The sequence below is a fragment of the Colius striatus genome, unplaced genomic scaffold, assembly GCF_028858725.1.
Source record: "Colius striatus isolate bColStr4 unplaced genomic scaffold, bColStr4.1.hap1 scaffold_161, whole genome shotgun sequence".
NCBI classification, from domain to species: Eukaryota; Metazoa; Chordata; class Aves; order Coliiformes; family Coliidae; genus Colius; species Colius striatus.
This window is the reverse complement of record NW_026908451.1, coordinates 1-23,321: the sequence shown is the minus strand read 5'-3', so window position 1 is coordinate 23,321 and position 23,321 is coordinate 1. Positions and strand designations below refer to the sequence as shown.

The window sequence follows — 23,321 nt, the reverse complement described above, 5'->3', positions numbered from 1 at the left end:
CCCAAAGACCCCCCCAGGCTCCCCCCAATGGGTCAGGACCCCCAAAGACCCCCCCAGGATCCCCCCCTCAATGGGTCAGGACCCCCAAAGACCCCCCCAGGATCCCCCCCAGTGGGTCAGGACCCCCAAAGACCCCCCCAGGATCCCCCCTCAATGGGTCAGGAGCCCCAAAGACCCCCCCAATGGGTCAGGACCCCCAAAGACCCCCCCAGGATCCCCCCCTCAATGGGTCAGGACCCCCAAAGACCCCCCCAGGATCCCCCCCTCAATGGGTCAGGACCCCCAAAGACCCCCCCCAATGGGTCAGGACCCCCAAAAACCCCCCCAGGCTGCCCCCCAGTGGGTCAGGACCCCCCAAAGACCCCCCCAAGCTCCCCTCTACTGGGTCAAGACCCCCAAAGACCCCCCCAATGGGTCAAGACCCCCAAAGACCCCCCCAAGCTCCCCCCCAATGGGTCAGGACCCCCAAAGCCCCCCCCCAGGCTCCCCCCCAATGGGTCAGGACCCCCAAAGCCCCCCCCCCAGGCTCCCCCCCAATGGGTCAGGACCCCCCAGGATCCCCCCAAGCTCCCCTCTACTGGGTCAAGACCCCCAAAGACCCCCCCAATGGGTCAAGACCCACAAAGACCCCCCCAGGCTTCCCCCCAATGGGTCAGGACCCCCCAAAGACCCCCCCAGGATCCCCCCCTCAATGGGTCAGGACCCCTGAAGACCCCCCCAGGCTCCCCCCCAGTGGGTCAGGACCGCCAAAGACCCCCCCAGGATCCCCCCCAGTGGGTCAGGACCCCCAAAATCCCCCCCCAGGCTCCCCCCCAATGGGTCAAGGACCCCCCAGGACCCCCTCATAGATCAGGACCCCCCTCATCTTGCATCAGGGACCCCCAGGACCCCTCCCATGGGTCCAGGACCCCCTCCAATGACCCAGGACCCTCTCCCATGGGTCACAGACCCCCCAAGACCCCCCCAGGACCCCCCCATGGGTCCAGAACCCCCTCCAATGACCCAAGACCCTCTCCCATGGGTCAGAGACCCCCCCAAGACCCCCCCAGGACCCCCCCATGGGTCAGGACACTCAAACACCCCCCCCAGGCTCCTCTCCAATGGGTCAAGGACCCCCCAGGACCCCCTCAGAGATCAGGACCCCCCCATCTTGCATCAGGGACCCCCAGGACCCCCTCCAACGACCCAGGACCCTCTCCCATGGGTCAGAGACCCCCAAGAGCCCCCCAGGACCCCCCCCATGGGTCCAAGACCCCCTCCAATGACCCAAGACCCTCTCCCATGGGTCAGAGACCCCCAAGACCCCCCCCAGGACCCCCCCCATGGGTCCAGGACCCCCTCCAATGACCCAAGACCCTCTCCCATGGGTCACAGACCCCCCAAGAGCCCCCCAGGACCCCCCCCCATGAGTCCAGGACCCCTCCAATGACCCAGGACCCTCTCCCATGGGTCAGAAGCCCCCCAAGCCCCCCCCAGGACCCCTCTTATGGGTCAGCGACCCCCCAAGAGCCCCCCAGGACCCTCTCCCATGGGTCAGGGACCCCTCGTGACCCACCCAGTCCCCCCAGAGGGCGCCCCGGCGCCGTTGTCCTCGCGCCTCCCGCCGTGTCCGCTCAGCTCATTGGTCGGTGTCTCCTGTGGGGGGGCGTGGCCTCAGCCTCCTGGCACCCAATCAGCGCCCTCCCCCGGCCCTAAACCCACCAATCGTGTCCCTTCTTCCTCCTCCCACCTCAAACCGACCAATCACAGCCTTCCCCCTCCTCCAGCCCCACCAATGGCTGCCCTCCTCGCCCTCTCCAAACCAGCCAATCAGAGCCCTTCTCCTGCCTCCAAAACCCACCAATCACGGCCTTTCCCTGCCCCCTAAACCAACCAATCAGTGCCCTCCTCCTTCCCCCCCATCCACCAATCATGTCCTTTCCCTCCCCTCCTGAACCAGCCAATCAGCGCCCTTCCCTCCTTCCCCAGCCAACCAATCAGCACCCTTCATCCTGCCTCTCCAGCCCACCAATCACGTCCCTTCCCATGTCCTCCCCACACCAACCAATCAGCACCCTCCCCCTTCCCTAGCCAACCAATCATCTCCCTGCTCCCTCACCACTCCAACCAATCAGCGCCCTTCCCTCCCCTCCTGAACCAGCCAATCAGCGCCCTTCCTTCCATCCCCAGCCAACCAATCAGAGCCCTTCTCCTGCCTCTCCAGCCCACCAATCACGGCCTTTCCCCTCCCCCAAACCATCCAATCAGCGCCCTTCTCCTCCCCCCCAAACCCACCAATCACATCCCTTCCTTCTCCCTCCCCAAACCCACCAATCAGCGCCCTTCCCCCTCCTCCAGCCCCACCAATGGCCACCCTCCTCTCCCTCCCCACACCAGCCAATCAGAGCCCTTCTCCTGCGTCTCCAGCCCGCCAATCACGGCCTTTCCCTCTCCCTATAACCCACCAATCAGCGCCCTTCCCTCCCCTCCCCCAAACCATCCAATCAGCGCCCTCCCCGCCCCCACCGGCGGCGTCACCTGATCGAACAGATGCACCGTGACGTCATCAAAGAAGGACACGGCCTTGCGCTTCCGGCTCGCGGGCGGCGCCGCCGCCGATGACGTCACTTCCGGGCGCGGGGCCTTGAGGAGGCCGCGGAGGCCGCGCCCGTCGCCGCGCGTCACCACCACGGGCACCGCGGCCCCGGGAGCCCCCCCCGGGCCCGGCCTCGTCCTCCTCCTCCTCCTCCTCTTCGGCCTCGTGGCGCCGCCGGGGGAGGGTGGGGGGGGGGCGGCCCCGAGGCCGGGGGAGGCCACAGAGGGGGGAGGGGACCCAGGGACAATGGCGGCAGCGGCAGGGACAGGCGCGAGGCCAGGGCTGGGGGGGGACAGGGGGAAGGGAGGGGGCAGGGAGGGGTCAGGGATCAGAGGGGTCATGGAGGGGTCAGAGAGGGGTCAGAGAGGGGTCATGGAGGGGTCAGACAGAGGTCAGGGATCAGAGGGGTCATGGAGGGGTCAGGGAGGGGTCAGGGAGGGGTCAGAAAGGTCATGGAGGGGTCATGGAGGGGTCATGGGTCAGGGAGGGGTCAGAGGGGTCATTAAGGGTCAGAAGGGTCATTGAGGGGTCACAAAAGGTCAGAGAGGGGTCAAGGAGGGGTCAGGGGTCAGAGGGGTCAGGGAGGGGTCAGGAAGGGGTCAGAGGGGTCATTGAGGGGTCAGAAAGGTCAAGAAGGGGTCAGGAAGGTCAGAGAGGGGTCATTGAGGGGTCAGAAAGGGGTCACAAAAGGTCAGAGAGAGGTCAGGGGCCAGGGAGGGGTCAGAGGTATTGAAGAGGGGTCAAAGGTCAGGGAGGGGTCACAGAGGGGTCATGGTTGGGGGAGGGAGCAGAGAGAACACAGCAAAGAGTCAAAAGTGGGAAACACTCCCCCAAATCCCCCCTTTTTTACCCCAAATCCCCCCTTTTAACTCCAAATCCCCCTTTTTATACCAAATCCCCCCTTTCACCCCAAAATCCCCCCTTTCACCCCCAACCCACCACTTTGCCCTCCAAATCCCCCCTTTTTGCCCCCCAAATCCCCTTTTTTAGCCTAAATCCTCCCTTTTAACCCCAAACCCTTCCTTTGTGACCTAAATCCCCCCTTTTTAACACCAAATCCCCCCTTTTTATACCAAATCCCCCCTTTTTCTCCCCCAAATCCCCCTTTTTTTAACCCAAATCCCCCTTTTTTCCCCCAAATCCCCCTTTTTCCCCCCAAATCCCCCTTTTTGACCCCAAATCCCCCCTTTTTTACCCTAAATCCTCCCTTTTAACCCCAAACCCTTCCTTTGTGACCCAAATCCCCCCTTTTAACCCCAAATCCCCCCTTTTTGACCCCAGGTCCCCCCTTTTGCTCCCCCACATCCCCCTTTTTGACCCCCAAATCCCCCTTTTTTACCCCAAATCGCCCCCTTTTAACCCCAAATCCCCCTTTTTATACCAAATCCCCCCTTCTTGACCCCAAATTCCCCCTTTTTGACCCCCAAGTCCCCCCCTTTTAACCCCAAATCCCCCCTTTTAACCCCAAATCCTGCCTTTTTTCCCCCAAATCCCCCTTTTTGACCCCAAATCCCCCCTTTTTTACCCTAAATCCTCCCTTTTAACCCCAAACCCTTCCTTTGTGACCCAAATCCCCTCTTTTTAACCCCAAATCCCCCCTTTTTGACCCCAGGTCCCCCCTTTTGCTCCCCCACATCCCCCTTTTTGACCCCCAAATCCCCCTTTTTTACCCCAAATCCCCCCCCTTTAACCCCAAATCCCCCTTTTTATACCAAATCCCCCCTTCTTGACCCCAAATTCCCCCTTTTTGACCCCAAATCCCCCCTTTTAACCCCAAATCCCCCCTTTTTTACCCCAAATCACCCCTTTTTGACCCCAGGTCCCCCCTTTTGCTCCCCCAAATCCCCCTTTTTGACCCCAAATCCCCCCTTTCACCCCCAAATCCCCCCCTTTTACCCCCAAATCCCCCCCTTCCCCCCCCCACCCCCCCTTTTACCCCTCCCCCCACCTCTGATGTTGTCGCTGTTGGGGGGTCCCGCGGGGGGGTCCCGGGGGGGCTCGTGCCCGGCGGTTCCTTCTCCTCCTCCTCCTCCTCCTTTTCCCTCCCCCTCCCCCCCCTTTGGCCCCTCCCCCGCCTCCCTTCGCCCCTCCCCGTCCCCGTCCCCGTCCCCTCCCCCCCCCGCGCCCCCCCGGGGTCGCAGCACCTCGTGGCTCCCTCGAACCTCCCGCAGGGGCTCCCGCAGCCTCTCCTGACTCACTTGGGCTACCGGCCCCCCCAAATCGGTAGCCACGGCCCCTCCCCCACCCCCACGACCCACCGGGAGCACCCCCGACCCCTCCCCCCCCACCCCTCCTCCTCCTCCCCCTCCCCCCTTTAACCCTTCGCTGACGCCCCCTCCCCTCGTCGAGGGGGGGTGGGGGAAGCTCTGGGCTCGGTGGCCACCACCCCCTGGCCACTGGCCCAAAGGGACCCCCAAAGGGCCCCCCAAAAACCCCCCCGGGGGGACGGAGCTTGGGGATGGCTCCGGGGGGGGGGGGGAAGGGCTGAAGCGGCTCTTGGGGGTCCCGGGGGGGGGTTTGGGGGGGCGGTTCCCCCCTGGGGGACGCATCGGGGGGGCTCCTGGGGGGTGGCTTTTGGGGTCCCCTCCTCGGGGGTCTCCTCGGGGACGTCTCCTGGGGGCGCCTTTTGGGGGACCCCTTGGGGGGGGGCTCCCGGGGCTTCCGAGGGGACCCTTTTGGGGGCGTCTCGGGGGGTCTCGAGGCTGGTTTTTGGGGTCCCCTCCTCGGGGAAGCCCTGGGGGGTCTCCTCGGGGACGTCTCTTGGGGTCCCCTCCTCGGAGACCCCTTTGGGGATCCTTTTGGGGGGGTCTCTTGGGGTCTCAGGGGCGGTTTTTGGGGTCCCCTCCTCGGGGAGCCCTTTGGGGGGGTCTCTTGGGGTCTCCTCGGTGACATCTCTCGATGCTTTTGGGGGGGCTCCTCGGGGGGGCTCTTTTGGGGTCCCCTTCTCTTGGGGGACCCCTCTGGGGGTCTCCTCCTCGGAGACCCCTTTGGGGACCCTTTTGGGGGCGTCTCGTGGCTCCTTGGGGACGATTTTCGGGGTCCCCTCCTCGGGGAGCCCTTTGGGGGGGTCTCTTGGGGTCTCCTGGATGGTGGCTTTTGGGGACCCCTCCTTGGGGACCCCTCTGGGGGCATCTTGAGGGGGTTCCCCGGGGGCATCTCTTGGGGGTGACCCTGTGGGGACCCTTTTGGGGGGCTCCCTGGTGCCATCTCTTGGGGGTGACTCTCTGGGGACCCTTTTGGGGGCATCTCTTGGGGTTCTGTCCTCGGGGACCCCTCTGGGGACCCCTTTGGGGGGCTCCTTGGTGCCATTTCTTGGGGTTCTCTCCTCAAAGACCCCTCTGGGGGGTTCCCTGGTGCCACTTCTTGGGGGTGACTCTGTGAAGACCTTTTTGGGGACCCCTTTGGGGGGCTCCTTGGTGCCATCTCTTGGGGTTCTCTCCTCGGGGACCCCTCTGGGGGCATCTTGTGGGGGTTCCCCGATGCCATCTCTTGGGGGTGACCCTGTGGGGACCCCTCTGGGGACCTCTTTGGGGGGCTCCCTGGTGCCATCTCTTGGGGGTGACCCTCTGGGGACCCTTTTGGGGGCATCTCTTGGGGTTCTGTCCTCGGGGACCCCTCTGGGGACCCCTTTGGGGGGCTCCTTGGTGCCATCTCTTGGGGGTGACCCTGTGGGGACCCCTTTGGGGGGCTCCTTGATGCCATCTCTTGGGGTTCCCTCCTTGGAGACCCCTCGAGACCCTTCTCTGGGGACCCCTCTGGTGCCATCCCTTGGGGTTCTGTCCACTGGGACCCCTCGAGATCCTTCCCCAGGGACCCCTCTGGGGGCATCTCTTGGGGGTCTCTCCTTGGGGACCCCTGTGGGGGGATCTTGGGGGGGTTCCCCAGGAACATCTCTTGGGGGTGACCCTGTGGGGACCCCTTTGGGGGGTTCCCTGGTGCCATCTCTTGGGGTTCCCTCCTTGGAGACCCCTCGAGACCCTTCTCTGGGGACCCCTCTGGTGCCATCCCTTGGGGTTCTCTCCACTGGGACCCCTCGAGATCCTTCCCCAGGGACCCCTCTGGGGGCATCTCTTGGGGGTGACCCTGTGAAGACCCCTTTGGGGGGTTCCCTGGTGCCATCTCTTGGGGGTGACCCTGTGAAGACCCCTTTGGGGGGCTCCTTGGTACCATCTCTTGGGGTTCCCTCCTCGGGGACCCCTCTGAGGGCATCTTTGGGGGGTTCCCTGGTGCCATCCCTTGGGGTTCCCTCCTCGGGGACCCATTGGGACCCTTCTCTGGGGACCCATTTGGGGACATCTCTTGGGGGTGACTCTGTGAAGACCCCTTTGGGGGGTTCCCTGTTGCCACCTCTTGGGGTTCCCTCCTCGGGGACCCATTGGGACCCTTCTCTGGGGACCCCTTTGGGGACATCTCTAAAGGGTGACCCTGTGGGGACCCTTTTGGGGGGTTCCCTGGTGCCATCTCTTGGGGGTGACCCTCTGGGGACCCCTTTGGGGGGCTCCTTGGTGCCATCCCTTGGGGTTCCCTCCTTGGGGACCCCTTGGGACCCTTCTCTGGGGACCCCTTTGGGGACATCTCTTGGGGGTGACCCTGTGGGGACCCCTCTGGTGCCATCTCTTGGGGTTCTCTCCACTGGGACCCCTCGAGACCCTTCTCTGGGGACCCCTTTGGGGACATCTCTAAAGGGGGACCTTGTGGGGACCCCTCTGAGGGCATCTTGGGGGGGTTCCCCGGGAACATCTCTTGGGGGTGACCCTCTGGGGACCCCTTTGGGGGGTTCCCTGGTGCCATCTCTTGGGGTTCCCTCCTTGGGGACCCCTCGAGACCCTTCTCTGGGGATCCCTTTAGGGACATCTCTTGGGGGTGACCCTGTGGGGACCCTTTTAGGGGGTTCCCTGGTGCCATCTCTTGGGGGTGACCCTGTGGGGACCCCTCTGGTGCCACCTCTTGGGGTTCTCTCCACTGGGACCCCTCGAGACCCTTCTCTGGGGACCCCTTTGGGGACATCTCTAAAGGGGGACCTTGTGGGGACCCCTCTGAGGGCATCTTGGGGGGATTCCCCAGGGGCATCTCTTGGGGGTGACCCTGTGGGGACCCTTTTGGGGGGCTCCTTGGTGCCATCCCTTGGGGTTCCCTCCTTGGGGACCCCTCGAGACCCTTCTCTGGGGACCCCTTTAGGGACAACTCTTGGGGATGACCCTGTGGGGACCCTTCTGGGGGCACCTTTGGGGGGCTCCTTGGTGCCATCTCTTGGGGTTCCCTCCTCAGGGACCCCTCTGGGGGCTTCCTGGGGGGGTTCCCTGGGGGTATCTCTTGGGGTTCTCTCCTTGGGGACCCCTCTGGGGGTACCCCGGGGGGGTGACTCTGTGGGGACCCTTTCAGGGACCCCTTTGGGGGGCTCCTTGGTGCCATCTCTTGGGGTTCCCTCCTTGGGGACCCCTTGGGACCCTTCTCTGGGGACCCCTTTGGGGACATCTCTTGGGGGTGACCCTGTGGGGACCCCTTTGGGGGGCTCCTTGGTGCCATCTCTTGGGGTTCCCTCCTTGGGGACCCCTTGGGACCCTTCTCTGGGGACCCCTTTGGGGACATCTCTTGGGGGTGACCCTTTGGGGATCCCTCTGGTGCCATCTCTTGGGGTTCTCTCCTTGGGGACCCCTCGAGACCCTTTGGGGACACCCCCAGACACCCATTGGGACACTTTTGGGGGTCCCCTCCTGCCCCCCTCTTTGTGCCCCTGGGGGCTTCTGCAGCCACCACAGGGGCCACCAGCTGCCCCCCCTTGGCCATGGGGACAGGGGCACCCGGAGGGGGGGACCCCTGAGGACCCCCCAGGAGAAACCCTCCCCCCATAGATGGTTCTGGTGGCCCCAGCAGTGTCACTGGTGGCCAAGGGGACGTCTCTGGTGGCCCAGGTGGCATCTCCCATGGGGCTGGGCTCATTTCTGGTGGCCCAGGTGGCATCTCCCATGGTGTTGGGGCCATCTCTGGTGGTCCAGGTGGCATCTGTGGTGGCCAAAAGGTTGTCTCTGGTGGTGCAGGTGGCATCTCCCATGGGGCTGGGCTCATTTCTGGTGGCCCAGGTGGCATCTCCCATGGGGTTGGGGCCATCTCTGGTGGCCCAGGTGGCATCTCTGGTGGCCCAGGTGGCATCTCTGGTGGTCCAGGTGGCATCTGTGTTGTCCAAGGGCATGTCTGTGGTGGTCCAGGTGGCATCTCCCCTGGGGTTGGGGACATCTCTGGTGGCCCAGGTGGCATCTGAGATGGCCAAAGGGATGTCTCTGGTGGTCCAGGTGGCATCTGTGGTGCCCCAGGTGCCACCTCTCCCATCACTGGTGGCTTCTCCTGTCCCCACTTGACCACCTCCAGCTCCAGGGAGGTCCCAGCTGCCACCTGAGTGCTCACTGGTGGCCTCTCTGGTGTCACTGGTGGCTCCTCTTGTCCCCACTTGACCACCTCCAGCTCCAGGGGAGTCCCAGATGCCTCTTGGATGGTCACTGGTGGCTTCTCTGGTGTCACTGGTGGCATCTCCTGTCCCCATGTGACCATCTCCAGTGCCAAAGGGGACATCCCATGTGCCACCAGTGGTCTCTCTGGTGTCACTGTTGGCTCCTCTTGTCCCCACTTGACCACCTCCAGCTCCAGGGGGGTCCCAGATGCCACTTGGATGGTCACTGGTGGCTTCTCTGGTGGCTTCTCCTGTCCCCATGAGGCCACCTCTAGCTCCAGGGGGGTCCCAGATGCCTCTTGGGTGGTCACTGGTGGCCTCTCTGGTGTCACTGGTGGCCCCTCTTGTCCCCACTTGACCACCTCCAGCTCCAGGGGTGTCCCAGATGCCACTTGGGTGGTCACTGGTGGTCTCTCTGGTGGCTTCTCCTGTCCCCATGAGGCCACCTCCAGCTCCAGGGGGGTCCCAGATGCCACTTGGGTGGTCACTGGTGGTCTCTCTGGTGGCTTCTCCTGTCCCCACTTGACCACCTCCAGCTCCAGGGGGGTCCCAGATGCCTCTTGGGTGGTCACTGGTGGCCTCTCTGGTGTCACTGGTGGCTCCTCTTGTCCCCACTTGTCCACCTCCAGCTCCAGGGGGGTCCCAGATGCCACTTGGGTGGTCACTGGTGGCTTCTCTGGTGGCTTCTCCTGTCCCCATGAGGCCACCTCTAGCTCCAGGGGGGTCCCAGATGCCACTTGGGTGGTCACTGGTGGTCTCTCTGGTGGCTTCTCCTGTCCCCACTTGACCACCTCCAGCTCCAGGGGGGTCCCAGATGCCTCTTGGGTGGTCACTGGTGGCCTCTCTGGTGTCACTGGTGGCTCCTCTTGTCCCCACTTGTCCACCTCCAGCTCCAGGGGGGTCCCAGATGCCACTTGGGTGGTCACTGGTGGCTTCTCTGGTGGCTTCTCCTGTCCCCATGAGGCCACCTCTAGCTCCAGGGGGGTCCCAGATGCCTCTTGGGTGGTCACTGGTGGCCTCTCTGGTGTCACTGGTGGCCCCTCTTGTCCCCACTTGACCACCTCCAGCTCCAGGGGGGTCCCTGGTCCCCCAGGTGCCACCTCTGTGCTCACTGGTGGCTTCTCCTGTCCCCACTTGACCACCCCCAACCCCGGGGGGGTCCCTGGTGCCCCTCCCCCCCTCCCCCCTCGTGCCATCACCAGCCCCCTCCCCCCCTCTCCCCCCACCCCCCTTGGGGTCCCCTCAGCCCCCCACCCCCTCCCCACTCTGGTGCCCCCCGTGGTGACCTCGGTGGCCTCGGGACCCTCCCCCCACGACCCCCTCTGGGCACAAAGAGCCGAGTTGGTCCCTCCCCCCCCCCCCCCCATCCTCCCCCCTCCCCTCGTGACACAAGGGACAAGCCACCGACCCCCCGGGGGGGCTCCCGACCCCCACCAGCGCCGTCTCCTGGACTCCCCCTCCCCAAAAAGGATTCCCCCCTCCTCGCTGATGCCTCGGGGGGGGGTCGCAGCTCCCCCCTCCCCCCTCGCCGTGCTCCTCCAGCCGGATGAAATACTCGCTGGTGCCCGAGGGGCTCCGGGCTCCCAGCACCGGCAGCACCCCGGGGGTCCCCACAGCCCCCAAACACGAAGGGAAAAGGTTGGGGGGAGGATGTCGAGACCCCCCCGAACCCCCCCGGCCACGTCCCCAAAGACATTCCAAAGCCAAACGGCCGCGGCTGCTCTGGGTCACCCTCAGCACCGCGTCCGAATCCGGCCCCGGGAAGGAGTCGAGGAGGGGGAAAGGGGAGGGGGAAGGGGAGGAAGAGGGAGGGGGAGGTGAGGATGGTCGTGGAGGGGGGGTTGGAGTCGGGGATCCCCCCGTGGGACCCCCCAAAAGGGAGCAGAGGCGATGGTGGAGCTGGTCCAGGGTAGGGCGCTGGGGGGGGGGGGCGCCAGCAGGATTGAAGCACCTCGAACCTGGGGGGGGGGGAGACCCCGAAATTGAGGGGTGTAAGGGGGAGGGGGACACCCCGGGATTAGGGGACACCCCCTGGGATTAGGGGGCACTCCCCAGGATTGAGAGATACCCCCCAGGATTGGGGGACACCCCGGGATTGGGAGACACCCCCCAGATTAGGGGACATCCTCTGGGATTGGGGGGGGACACCCCGGGATTGGAGGACACCCCCTGGGATTAGGGGGCACCCCCCAGGATTGAGAGGTACCCTCTGGGATTTGGGGACACCCCCTGGGATTGGGGAACACCCTGGGATTGGGGGACACCCCCCAGATTAGGAGGCACTCCCCAGGATTGAGAGGTATCCCCCGGGATTGGGGGACACCCTGGGACTAGGGGATGCCTCTGGGATTAGGGGGTACCCCCTAGGATTGAGAAGTATCCCCCAGAATTGGGGGACACCCCCAGATTAGGAGACATCCCCTGGGATTGGGGGACACCCTGGGATTGGGGGTGTAGGGGGGAGGGGACACCCTCTGGGAATGGGGGACACCCTGGGATTGGGGGACACCCTGGGATTGGGGGACACCCTCTGGGATTAGGGAACCCCCCCAGATTAGGAGACATCCCCTGGGATTGGGGGACACTCCCTGGGATTGGGGGACACCCTCTGGGATTGGGAGACACCCTGGAACTGGGGGAGTGTAGGGGGGGAGGGGACACCCTCTGGGAATGGGGGACACCCCTTGGGATTGGGGGACACCCTGGGATTGGGGGACACCCCCCAGATTAGGAGACATCCCCTGGGATTGGGGGACACCCTCTGGGATTAGGGAACCCCCCCCAGATTAGGAGACATCCCCTGGGATTGGGGGACACCCTCTGGGATTAGGGAACCCCCCCCCAGATTAGGGGACACCCCCTGGGATTGAGGGGACACCCTGCAATTGGGGGGGTCTAGGGGGGAGGGGACATCCCCTGGGATTGGGGGACACCCTGGGATTGGGGGGACACACCCTGGAATTGGGGGACACCCCTTGGGATTAGGGAACCCCCCCAGATTAGGAAACATCCCCTGGGATTGGGGGACACTCCCTGGGATTCGGGGACACCCTGGGATTGGGGGACACCCTCTGGGATTAGGGAACCCCCCCCAGATTAGGGGACACCCCCTGGGATTGAGGGGACAGGAACCTCTCCCCCCAAGGACTGGAACCCCCTAAATCTGGGGATGGGGACCCCCTGACACCCCCTGATTGGAGCCCCCCATGATGGGGGAGCCCAGGGACACCCCAGGGATGGGACCCCCCCTGATTTAGAGCCCCCAGAGGGGATGGGGACACCCCAAGATTAGGGACCCCCTGGGGCTGTGTGATGGGACCCCCCTCCCCCAATTTAAGGCTCCCAGAGGGGATGGGGACCCCCTGACACCCCCTGATTGGAGCCCCCCATGGTGAGGGAGCCCAGGGACACCCCAGGGATGGGCTCCCCCCAATTTAGAGCTCCCAGAGGGGATGGGAACCCCCTGACACCCCCTGATTGCAGCCCCCCATGATGAGGGAGCCCAGGGACACCCCAGGGATGGGACCCCTCCCCCAATTTAGAGCCCCTAGAGGGGATGGGGACACCCCAAGATTAGGGACCCCCTGGGACTGTGGGATGGGACTCCCCTCCCCCAATTTAGAGCTCACAGAGGGGATGGGGACACCCCAAGATTAGGGACCCCCTGGGGCTGGGACTCCCCCCCATTTGGGGAGCACAGAGGGGATGGGGACCCCCCAAGATTAGGGACCCCCTGGGACTGTGGGATGGGACCCTCCCCCCAATTGAGAGTCCCCAGAGGGGATGGGGACCCCCTGACACCCCCTGATTGGAGCCCCCCAGGATGGGGGAGCCCAGGGCCACCCCGGAGGCTGGTGTCAGGGTGCAGGGAGGGGCTGGGGGCTGGGTTTTGGGGGGTCCCCTCCCCTCCTCCCTCCCCTCCTCCCTCCCCTCCTGCACTCACCAGGCTCACAGAAGGGATGGGACCCCCTCCCCCAACTTAGGGATCCCAGAGGGGATGGGGACCCCCTGACACCCCCTGATTGGAGCCCCCCATGATGAGGGAGCCCAGGGACACCCCAGGGATGGGCTCCCCCCAATTTAGAGCTCACAGAGGGGATGGGGACACCCTGACACCCCCTGATTGGAGCCCCCCATGGTGAGGGAGCCCAGGGACACCCCAGGGATGGGAGCCCCCCAATTTAGAGCCCCCAGAGGGGATGGGGACCCCCTGACACCCCCTGATTGGAGCCCAGGGCCACCCCGGGGGCTGGTGCCAGGGCGCAGGGAGGGGCCAGGGCTGGGTTTTGGGGGGTCCCCTCCCCTCCCGCCCTCACCAGGCGTCAGCCCGGGGCAGGCTCAGGCGGGGCCGTCCCGGGGCCAGCGGCCGCCGGCGCCGCAGCAGCGTCAGGAGCTGCTGGTCCGAGAGGTGCCCGTAGGGCTGGAGCCCCAACTCCAGCACTTCCCACAGCGTCACCCCCAGAGACCTGCCGCGACACCCCCCCCGCCCCCAAAAACACACCCCAGTGTCAGCCCGGGGGGACACGGGGGCGGGGGGGGGGACAGGGGGGACATGGGGACATCGGGGGGGGGACAGGGGGGGGACATGGGGACACCCCCCAGGGCACAGGGGTAGGGGGGGACATGGGGATGGGGGGGACATGGGGACACCCCCCAGGGGCACTTGGGGACAGAGGGGACATGGGGACATCCCCCAGGGGCACTTGGGGACAGGGTGGGACAGGGGGATGGGGGAGACATGGGGACGAGGGGGGCATGGGGATGGGGGACACAGGGACACCCCCCAGGGCACAGAGGGGCAAGGGGGGGACATGGGGATGGGGGGGGACATGGGGACAGGGGGGACATGGGGACAGCCCCCCAGGCACATGGGGACAGGGGGAGACATGGGAACCCTCAATGTCCCCCCCATGACCCCAAGTGACCCCAATGTCCCCCCAATGTCCCCCCAGTGACCCCTCAATGTCCCCCCCATGACCCCAAGTGACCCCAATATCCTCCCAGTGACCCCAAGTGACCTCAATGTCCCCCCATGACCCCAAGTGACCCCAATGTCCCCCCAGTGACCCCTCAACATCCCCCCAGTGACCCCTCAACATCCCCCCATGACCCCAAGTGACCCCAATATCCTCCCAGTGACCCCCAAGTGACCTCAATGTCCCCCCAATGTCCCCCCAATGACCCCTCAATGTCCCCCCATGACCCCAATTGACCCCAATATCCTCCCAGTGACCCCAGGTGACCTCAATGTCCCCCCAATGTCCCCCCAGTGACCCCTCAACATCCCCCGAGTGACCCCTCGACATCCCCCCATGACCCCAAGTGACCCCAATATCCTCCCAGTGACCCCAAGTGACCTCAATGTCCCCCCAATGTCCCCCCATGACCCCTCAACATCCCCCCAGTGACCCCTCAACATCCCCCCATGACCCCAAGTGACCCCAATATCCTCCCAGTGACCCCCCCAAGTGACCCCTCAATGTCCCCCCATGACCCCAAGTGACCTCAGTGTCCCCAAGTGACCCCAATGTCCCCCCAGTGACCCCTCAATGTCCCCCATGACCCCCCCAAAGTCCCCCATGACCCTAAGTGACCCCTCAACATCCCCCCCATGACCCCAACATTCTCCAACGATCCTCCCCCCCCCCAATGTCCCCAAGTGACCTCATCACCCCTCCCCACACCCCTCAGTGTCCCCCCCCAGTGCCCCCCACATGTCCCCCCCTCACCAGACGTTGCTCTCCTTGCTCTGCTCCCCGATGGCCAAGGTCCCCCCGCTCTCAGCCACCAGCTCAGGGGCCACCCAGCGCAGGGGCACCCACAGACCCTGGGGGGTCACGTAGTAATCCTCCTGGGGGGTGAAAACAGGGGGGTTGGGGGGGTTGGGGGGGGATTGAGGGAGTTGGGGGGTGTCACTCCACAGCCCCAATTGCTCCTGGAGGTAGGGGGAGGGGGGGGATCTCTGTCCCTATGTCTCTATGGGGGGGAGTCTGTCACCCCAGTCTGGATGGGGGGGGGTCCCTGTCCCCAACTGGGGTGTCCCCACCCCCAAATCCCACCCCTCTGTTCCCCCTCACCCCCAAATCCACCCCTTCTTGTGTGTTCCTCCCCCCCCCCCCCCAGGTTCCCCATCCCAGTCCCCCCTGTGTGTCCCCCCCCAAACCCCCCACCCTTTGTCCCTGTGTCCCCCTTCACTCCCACCCCAGTCCCCCCTCCCCATCTCTCCCCATCCCAGTCCTCCCTGTCCCCCCCAACCCCCCCTCTGTGCCCTCTTACCCTCCCCTTCCCCCCACCCTGTGTCTCCCCATCCCTGTCCCCCCTCCCCCACCCCTGGGTGCTATTTACCCCCTCTCCAGCCCCCCCATGTCCCCCCCTCACCCCATCTCCACCCACGCCCCCCTCCCCCACCCCTGGGTGCTATTTACCCCCCCAATGTCCCCCCCACACCCCATCTCCCCCCATGTCCCCTCCCCCACCCCTGGGTGCTATTTACCCCCCAATGTCCCCCCCTCACCCCATCTCCCCCCCATGTCCCCCTCCCCCACCCCTGGGTGCTATTTACCCCCTCCCCAGCCCCCCACATCCCCCTCCCCCACTCCTGGATGCTATTTATCCCCCTCCAGCCCCCCCATGTCCCCCTCCCCCACCCCATCTCCCCCCATGTCCCCTCCCCCACCCCTGGGTGCTATTTACCCCCCTCCCCAGCCCCCCACATCCCCCTCCCCCACTCCTGGATGCTATTTATCCCCCCTCCAGCCCCCCCATGTCCCCCTCCCCCACCCCATCTCCCCCCATGTCCCCTCCCCCACCCCTGGGTGCTATTTACCCCCTCCCCAGCCCCCCACATCCCCCTCCCCCACTCCTGGGTGCTATTTATCCCCCCTCCAGCCCTCCCATGTCCCTCCCCCACCCCATCTCCCCCCATGTCCCCCTCCCCCCACCCCCCTCGTGCCTCCCCCCTCCCCCTGCCCCTCCCCCTCACCCTGTAGTTGCCGTGGGCCAGCCCGTAGTCGCCCACCCGCACCGTGAGCTCCGAGGTCAGGAGACAGTTCCTCAGGGCCATGTCACTGGGGGGGATGACACCCCAAGTTTGAGGGTACCCCAATCCTTGGGGAACCCCCCCCCCAGGATCCCCCTTTGACACTTGGGGACCCCCCCTTGCTCTGGACCCCCCCCCTTCCCCTACAGAGACCCCTCCAGCACCCACCTCAGGGTCCCTTCCCTCAGCATTTGGGGGTCCCCCATCCAAGGGGACCCCTCCCCCCCCCTCACAGAGACCCCTCCAGCATTTGGGGACCCCCCTAAACTCAGCCCCCCTCCCCCTTCTCAGTATTGGGGACCCCCTCATCACAGGGAACATCATGGTATTTGGGGATCTCCCCTCCCCCAGGCAGAATTTGGGGGGGTTTCCAGGGATTGGGGGGGGTCCCCAGGGTTTGGGGGGGCCCCCAGGAATTGGGGGGTACCTGTGGACTCTGGGGGATCCCCAGGGGTTGAGGGGGGGTCCCCAGGCTTTGGGGGTGCCCTGAGTGGTTTGGGGGTGTCCCCAGGCTTTGGGGGTGTCCCCAGTGGTTTGGGGGTGCCCTGAGTGCTTGGGGAGGTGTCCCCAGGCTTTGGGGATGCCCTGAGTGGTTTGGGGGTGCCCTCAGTGGTTTGGGGGTGTCCCCAGGCTTTGGGGGTGTCCCCAGTGGTTTGGGGGTGCCCTGAGTGGTTTGGGGGTGTCCCCAGGCTTTGGGGATGCCCTGAGTGGTTTGGGGGTGCCCTGAGTAGTTTGGGGGTGCCCTCAGTGGTTTGGGAGTGCCCTGAGTGCTTGGGGGGTGTCCCCAGGCTTTGGGGGTGTCCCCAGTGGTTTGGGGGTGCCCTCAGTGATTTGGGGGTGCCCTGAGTGCTTGGGGGGGTGTCCCCAGTGGTTTGGGGGTGCCCTGAGTGGTTTGGGGGTGCCCTGAGTGGCTTTGGGGGTGTCCCCAGTGGTTTGGGGGTGCCCTCAGTGATTTGGGGGTGTCCCCAGGCTTTGGGGGTGCCCTGAGTGGTTTGGGGGTGTCCTGGGTGGCTTGGGGGTATCCCCAGTGGTTTGGGGGTGTCCCCAGGCTTTGGGGGTGCCCTGAGCAGTTGGGGGTGCCCTCAGTAGTTTGGGGGTTCTCTGAGCAGTTGGGGGTGTCCCCAGGCTTTGGGGGTGCCCTCAGTGGTTGGGGGGGTGTCCCCAGGCTTTGGGGGTGTCCCCAGTGGTTTGGGGGTGCTCTGAGTGCTTGGGAGGTGTCCCCCAGGCTTTGGGGGTGCCCTGGGTGCTTGGGGGGGGTGTCCCCAGGCTTTGGGGGTGCCCTCAGTGGTTTGGGGGTGTCCCCAGGCTTTGGGGGTGTCCCCAGTGGTTTGGGGGTGCCCTGAGTGATTTGGGGGTGCCCCCAGCGGTTTGGGGGTGCCCGGGGGTACCTGTGCACGTGGCCGTGCCGGTGCAGGTGCCGCAGCCCCCGCGTCACCTCCAGCGCCAAACGCTGCAGCGTCGCCACGTCCCGGGGGGGCAGCTGGGGGGTGCCCCCCCCTGCCCCCCTCTGAGCCCTCAGGTAGCGCTTCAGGTCCCCCTGGGAAAGGGGGGGACGGGGGGAGGATTGAGGGGGACACACACATGCCCTCTGTGCCCCCCCATGCCCCCCTGTACCCCCCCATGCACCCCCAACCTCCCCTGTGCCCCCTTGTCCCCCTCATGCCCCCCCTGTGCCCCCTCATGTGCCCCCATCCTCCCCTGTACCCCCCCTGTGCCCCCCAACCTCTCCCGTGCCCCCTTGTCCCCCTCATGCCCCCCCTGTGCCCCCCATGCACCCCCATCCTCCCCTGTGCCCCTCATGTGCCCCCTCATCCTCCCCTGTGCCCCCTTGTCCCCCTCATGCCCCCCCTGTGCCCCCCATGCACCCCCATCCTCCCCTGTGCCCCCTCATGTGCCCCCTCATCCTCCCCTGTGCCCCCTTGTCCCCCTCATGCCCCCCCTGTGCCCCCTCATGGACCCCCATCCTCCCCTGTGCCCCTCATGTGCCCCCCCATCCTCCCCTGTGCCCCCCCATGTGCCCCTCCATGCCCCCTGTGCCCCCCATGTCCCCCTGTGCCCTCCATCCCCCCCGTGCGCCCTTGTCCCCCCTGTGCCCCCTCATACCCTTCACCCCCAATGCCCCCCCATGTCCCCCACCTCCCTTCTTCCCCCCAGTGCCCCCCATGCCCCTCACCCCCAACTCCCCCTGTGCCCCTAGTGCCCCCCACTCCCCTTCTTCCCCTCCCAGTGCCTCCCAGTGCCCCCAGTTCCCCCCATTCCCAATGCCCCCTGTGCCCCCTCATGCCCCCACCCCCCTTCGTCCCTCCCAGTGCCTCCCAGTGCCCCCCAGTGCCCCCCATACCCCTCACCCCAACTCCCCCTGTGCCCCCTCATGCCCCCCACCCCCTTCTTCCCCCCCAGTGCCCCCAGTGCCCCCCAGTGCCCCCCATTCCCCATGCCCCCTGTGCCCCCTCATGCCCCTCACCCCCTTCTTTCCCTCCCAAGCCCCTTGTGCCCCCCTGTGCCCCCCATGGCTCTCACCCCCAGTGCCCCCCCATGTCCCCCACCCCCCTTCTTCCCCTCCCAGTGCCTCCCAGTGCCCCCCAGTGCCCCCCATGCCCCTCACCAGCTGGCAGTACTCCATCACCAGCAGCGCCGGGCGCTCTGGGCACAGCACAGCCCCAGGCACCGCAGCACGTTGGGGTGCTGGAGCCTCCTGCGGGGGGTGGGGGGGGAAATCTCATCAGCCCCCCACCCATGGGACCCCCCCCCAACTGTGGGTGCCCCCTCAGACCCCCCCAGACCCCCCCAGACCTCTGGGTGCCCCCTCAGACACCCCCAGACCTCTGGGTGCCCTCTCAGACCCCCCCAGACCTCTGGGTGCTCCCCCAGACCCCCCCAGACCTCTGGGTGCCCTCTCAGACCCCCCCAGACCTCTGGGTGCCCTCTCAGACCCCCCCAGACCTCTGGGTGCCCCCTCAGACCCCCCCAGACCTCTTGGACCCCCCCACTAAGGACCACCCCTGACCCTTAGGACCCCTCCCCCCAGCATCATGGGACCACCCCCCCCAGACCCCCCCTCCAGATCCCTGGGACCCCCCCCCCAAAATCCCTGGGAGCACCCCCAGGCCCCCTGGGACCTCCCCAGAGACCCCAAACTCCTGCAACTCCCCCCCACCCTCGATTTTAACTTGAGACCCCCCCTCAGGACCCCCTGGGGTTCCCCCCCAGCCCCTGGGACCACCTCGTAGACCCCCCCAATCCCTGGGAGTCCCCCCAGACCCCTAAACCCCCACCCAGACCCCTGGGTGACCCCCCAAACCCAATGGGACCCCCAAACCCCTGAGACCCCCCCCACCAAACTCCCTGGGAGCACCCCATAGACCCCCCCCAACCCATGGGTGCACCCCCAGACCCCTTGGGACCACCCCATAGACCCCCCAACCCATGGGTGCACCCCCAGACCCCTGGGGACCACCCCATAGACCCCCCAACCCATGGGTGTACCCCCAGACCCCTTGGGACCACCCCATAGACCCCCCAACCCCTGGGTGCACCCCCAGACCCCTTGGGACCACCCCATAGACCCCCCAACCCCTGGGTGCCCCCCCAGACCCCTTGAGACCACCCCATAGACCCCCCAACCCATGGCTGCCCCCCCAGACCCGTTGGGACCACCCCATAGACCCCCCAACCCCTGGGTGCCCCCCCAGACCCCTTGGGACCACCCCATAGACCCCCCAACCCATGGATGCACCCCCAACCCCATGGGACCCCCAAACCCCAGGAGGTGCCCCCCAAACCCTTAGTGCTCCCCCCAACCCCATGGGACTCTCCCAAACCCCTGGGACCCCCCCCCACACACACAATGAAACCTGGGACCACCCTGTAGACCCCTCCCAGTCCTTGGGTGCCCCCCCAGACCTCTGGGTGCTCCCCCTCAACCCCATGAGACCCCCCCAAATCCCTCCCCCCCCCCCCCACCTTGTGTCCCCCAACCCCAGCTGGGAGATCAGAGCATCAGGAGGGGGGTTGGGGGGGTCCCAGGGATTTGGGGGGGATGCTGAGGGTTTGGGGGGGGGTTAGAGGGGTCTGGAAGTGTCCCAAGGATTTAGGGGGGGGGTCCTTTAGGTTTTGGGGGGCCCCCCCATACCGGTAGGGTTGAGCTTCAGCCAAGAAGCGTCTTTGTTCCATGGCCGTGGCCCCAGCACGAAGCTCCTTCACCACCACTGGCCCCCCCCTCAGCTCCCCCAAAATCACCTGGGGAAGGGGGGGGGCAAAGAGAAGGGGGTTTGGGGGTTCAGAGGAGACCCTTCCCCCCACATTCAACCCCCCTTTTCCCCCCTCAAAACCCCCCCCCAAGCCCCCTCCTCACCTTCCCAAACCAACCGGTGCCGATCTCCTGGAGGTAACTCAGGTGCTGGCGGCTCAGCCCTGGGGGGGTCGCTGGGGCTGGGGTTGAGGGGGAGGGTTTTGGGGTGCAAAAGGGGGGGATTTGGGGAGGGAAGGGGTTTAGGGGTGACAGGAGGGGTTGGGGTGTAAAGGATTCCCCCCCACACCCCCAAAAATCTGCCCCAATCCCCCCCAACTCAGCCCAATCCCCTCCCAGGGTGCAAAGGGCAGGATTTGGGGTGCAGGGGAGGGTTTTGGGGTGCAAAAGGGGGGGATTTGGGGTGCAAAAGGGGGGATTTGGGGAGGAAGGGGGTTTAGGGGTGACAGGAGGGGTTGGGGTGTAAAGGATCCCCCCCCACACCCCCAAAAATCTGCCCCAATCCCCCCCCAATTCAGCCCAATCCCCTCCCAGGGTGCAAAGGGGGGATTTTGGGGTGCAGGGGGAGGTTTTGGGGTGCAAAAGGGGGGGATTTGGGGTGCAAAAGGGGGGATTTGGGGAGGAAGGGGGTTTAGGGGTGACAGGAGGGGTTGGGGTGTAAAGGATTCCCCCCCCACACCCCCAAAAATCTGCCCCAATCCCCCCCAACTCAGCCCAATCCCCTCCCAGGGTGCAAAGGGGGGATTTTGGGGTGCAGAGGGGGATTTTGGGGTGCAAAAGGGGGGGTTGGGGGGTGCAAAGACTCCCCCCCAAACTCTGCCTCCTCACCTCCCAGTGCCAGGGTGCTGGTGGGTGCCCCTGGAACCCCAACTCCCAAAGACCCCCCCCAGAGTCCCATCGTGGTGTTGGGGGACCTGGGACCACCCTGAGAGCCCCCAAAACACCCTTTGGGTGACCTAGAACCCCCCTCAGCTCCCTCCCCCTTGTACTTGTGGGGTGACACTTGGCACTCAGAGGTGCCCCCCAACACAATGGGTGACCCAGAGCCCCCCTTTAGATCCCCTTGGGTAACCTAGAACCTCCCTTAGACCCCCCAAAACACCCCTTAAGTGATCTAGAACCCTCTTTAGACCCTCCCAGACACTCTTTGGGTGACCTAGGAACCCCTCAAACATCCTTTGGGTGACCTAGAACCCCCTCAAACACCCCTTGGGTAACCTAGAACCCCCTTTAGACCCTCCCAGACCACCCTTGGATGGCCCAGAACCCTCCAAAACACCCCTTGGATGACCTAGAACCCCCTTTAGATCCTCCCAGACCACCCTTGGATGAACTAGAACCCCCTTTAGAGCCTCCCAGATCACCCTTGGGTCACCTAGAACCCCCTTTAGACCCTCCCAGACCACCCTTGGATGCCCCAGAACCCCCCAAAACACCCCTTGGATGTCTAGAACCCCCTTAGACCCTCCCAGACCACCCTTGGATGAACTAGAACCCCCTTTAGACTCTCCCAGATCACCCTTGGGTGACCTAGAACCCCCTTTAAACCTTCCCAAACCCCTTTTGGCTGACCTAGAACCCCCCTCAACCCCCCTTTGAAGACCCCATCGAGCTCTCCCCACCTCCCCCAGGGTGTCCCTCCTCTAGACCCTCCCAAATCCCCTTTGGATGACTTAGACCCCCCCTCAAACACCCCCTGGGTGACCCAGAAACCCCCACCCCCACCCCTTGGGTCACCTAGAACCCTCTTTAAACCCTCCCAACCCCCCTTGGGTCACCTAGAACACCCTTTAAACCCTCCCAACCCCCCTTGGGTCACCTAGAACCCCCTTTAAACCCTCCCAACCCCCCTTGGGTCACCTAGAACCCTCTTTAAACCCTCCCAACCCCCCTTGGGTCACCTAGAATCCCCTTTAAACCCTCCCAACCCCCCTTGGGTCACCTAGAACACCCTTTAAACCCTCCCAACCCCCCCTTGGGTCACCTAGAACCCTCTTTAAACCCTCCAACCCCCCTTGGGTCACCTAGAACCACCTTTAAACCCTTCCAAACCCCTTTTGGCTGACCTAGAACCCCCCTCAACCCCCCCTTAAAGACCCCATCGAGCTCTCCCCACCTTCCCCAGGGTGTCCCCACTCTAGACCCTCCCAAATCCCCTTTGGATGACTTAGACCCCCCTCAAACACCCCCTGGGTGACCCAGAAACCCCCACCCCCACCCCTTGGGTCACCTAGAACCCCCTTTAAACCCTCCCAACCCCCCTTGGGTCACCTAGAACCCTCTTTAAACCCTCCCAACCCCCCTTGGGTCACCTAGAACCCTCTTTAAAACCCTCCCAACCCCCCTTGGGTCACCTAGAACCCCCTTTAAACCCTCCCAACCCCCCTTGGGTCACCTAGAACCACCTTTAAACCCTTCCAAACCCCTTTTGGCTGACCTAGAACCCCCCTCAACCCCCCTTAAAGACCCCATCGAGCTCTCCCCACCTCCCCCAGGGTGTCCCCCACCCCTCTCACCAGCAGGGGGGGGTGGGGGGCCAGGCCCACCCCCCACCTCAGCCAGGGGCAGGACGTAGACGTCGGGCAGCGACGGGGACGACGACGTCTCCTCGGCTGGGGGGGTGAAGTCACCCGAATCTTCCTCCCCCTCGGGGTTCTCAAACTCCTGGGGACCCCAAAAGAAAAGGGGGGGAAGGCTCAGGAGTGATTTTTCCCCCTCCCCCTTCTCCCACAGGCATTTTTGGGGGGGGGGGTTTGGAGGAGGGTGGGGGGTCACTGACCTTGAAGCCAACGTCACCCCGTTTGCAGCAGAGGCAGGTGAGGAGGAGGAGGATGAAGGCCACCAGCCCCGAGCATGAGACCAGCACCACGGCATAAGGGGGGGGCAGAGACCCCCTGCCTGGGGGGGGGCTTCCTGAGGGGGGGGGAGGGGGACAGGGGGGAGAGGGAAAAGGGGGGGGGTTAGTATTAGGGGTTCAATTTGGGGGGGGTAAAGGCTGGGGAGGGGGTTTGGA

At 65.4% G+C, this 23,321-nt stretch overlaps 1 protein-coding gene across 1 annotated transcript; it reads right to left on the bottom strand.

Annotated features, from left to right (window-relative positions):
• Nucleotides 1-1,533: 1,533 nt before the first annotated feature.
• Nucleotides 1,534-23,221, bottom strand: LOC133629110 (serine/threonine-protein kinase LMTK3-like; the record flags this gene model as incomplete). Its single annotated transcript, XM_062019777.1, is given in 18 exon segments — nt 1,534-1,635; nt 2,518-2,692; nt 2,694-2,857; nt 4,524-4,607; nt 8,415-8,853; nt 8,928-10,101; nt 10,550-10,949; nt 10,951-10,978; nt 13,337-13,486; nt 14,750-14,871; nt 16,003-16,087; nt 17,448-17,596; nt 18,665-18,709; nt 18,712-18,754; nt 20,192-20,298; nt 20,414-20,484; nt 22,816-22,972; nt 23,088-23,221. Coding segments are annotated over 18 exon segments (3,629 nt in total), but the record flags the coding sequence as incomplete, so codon positions are not given.
• Between the last annotated feature and the right edge of the window lie 100 nt (nt 23,222-23,321).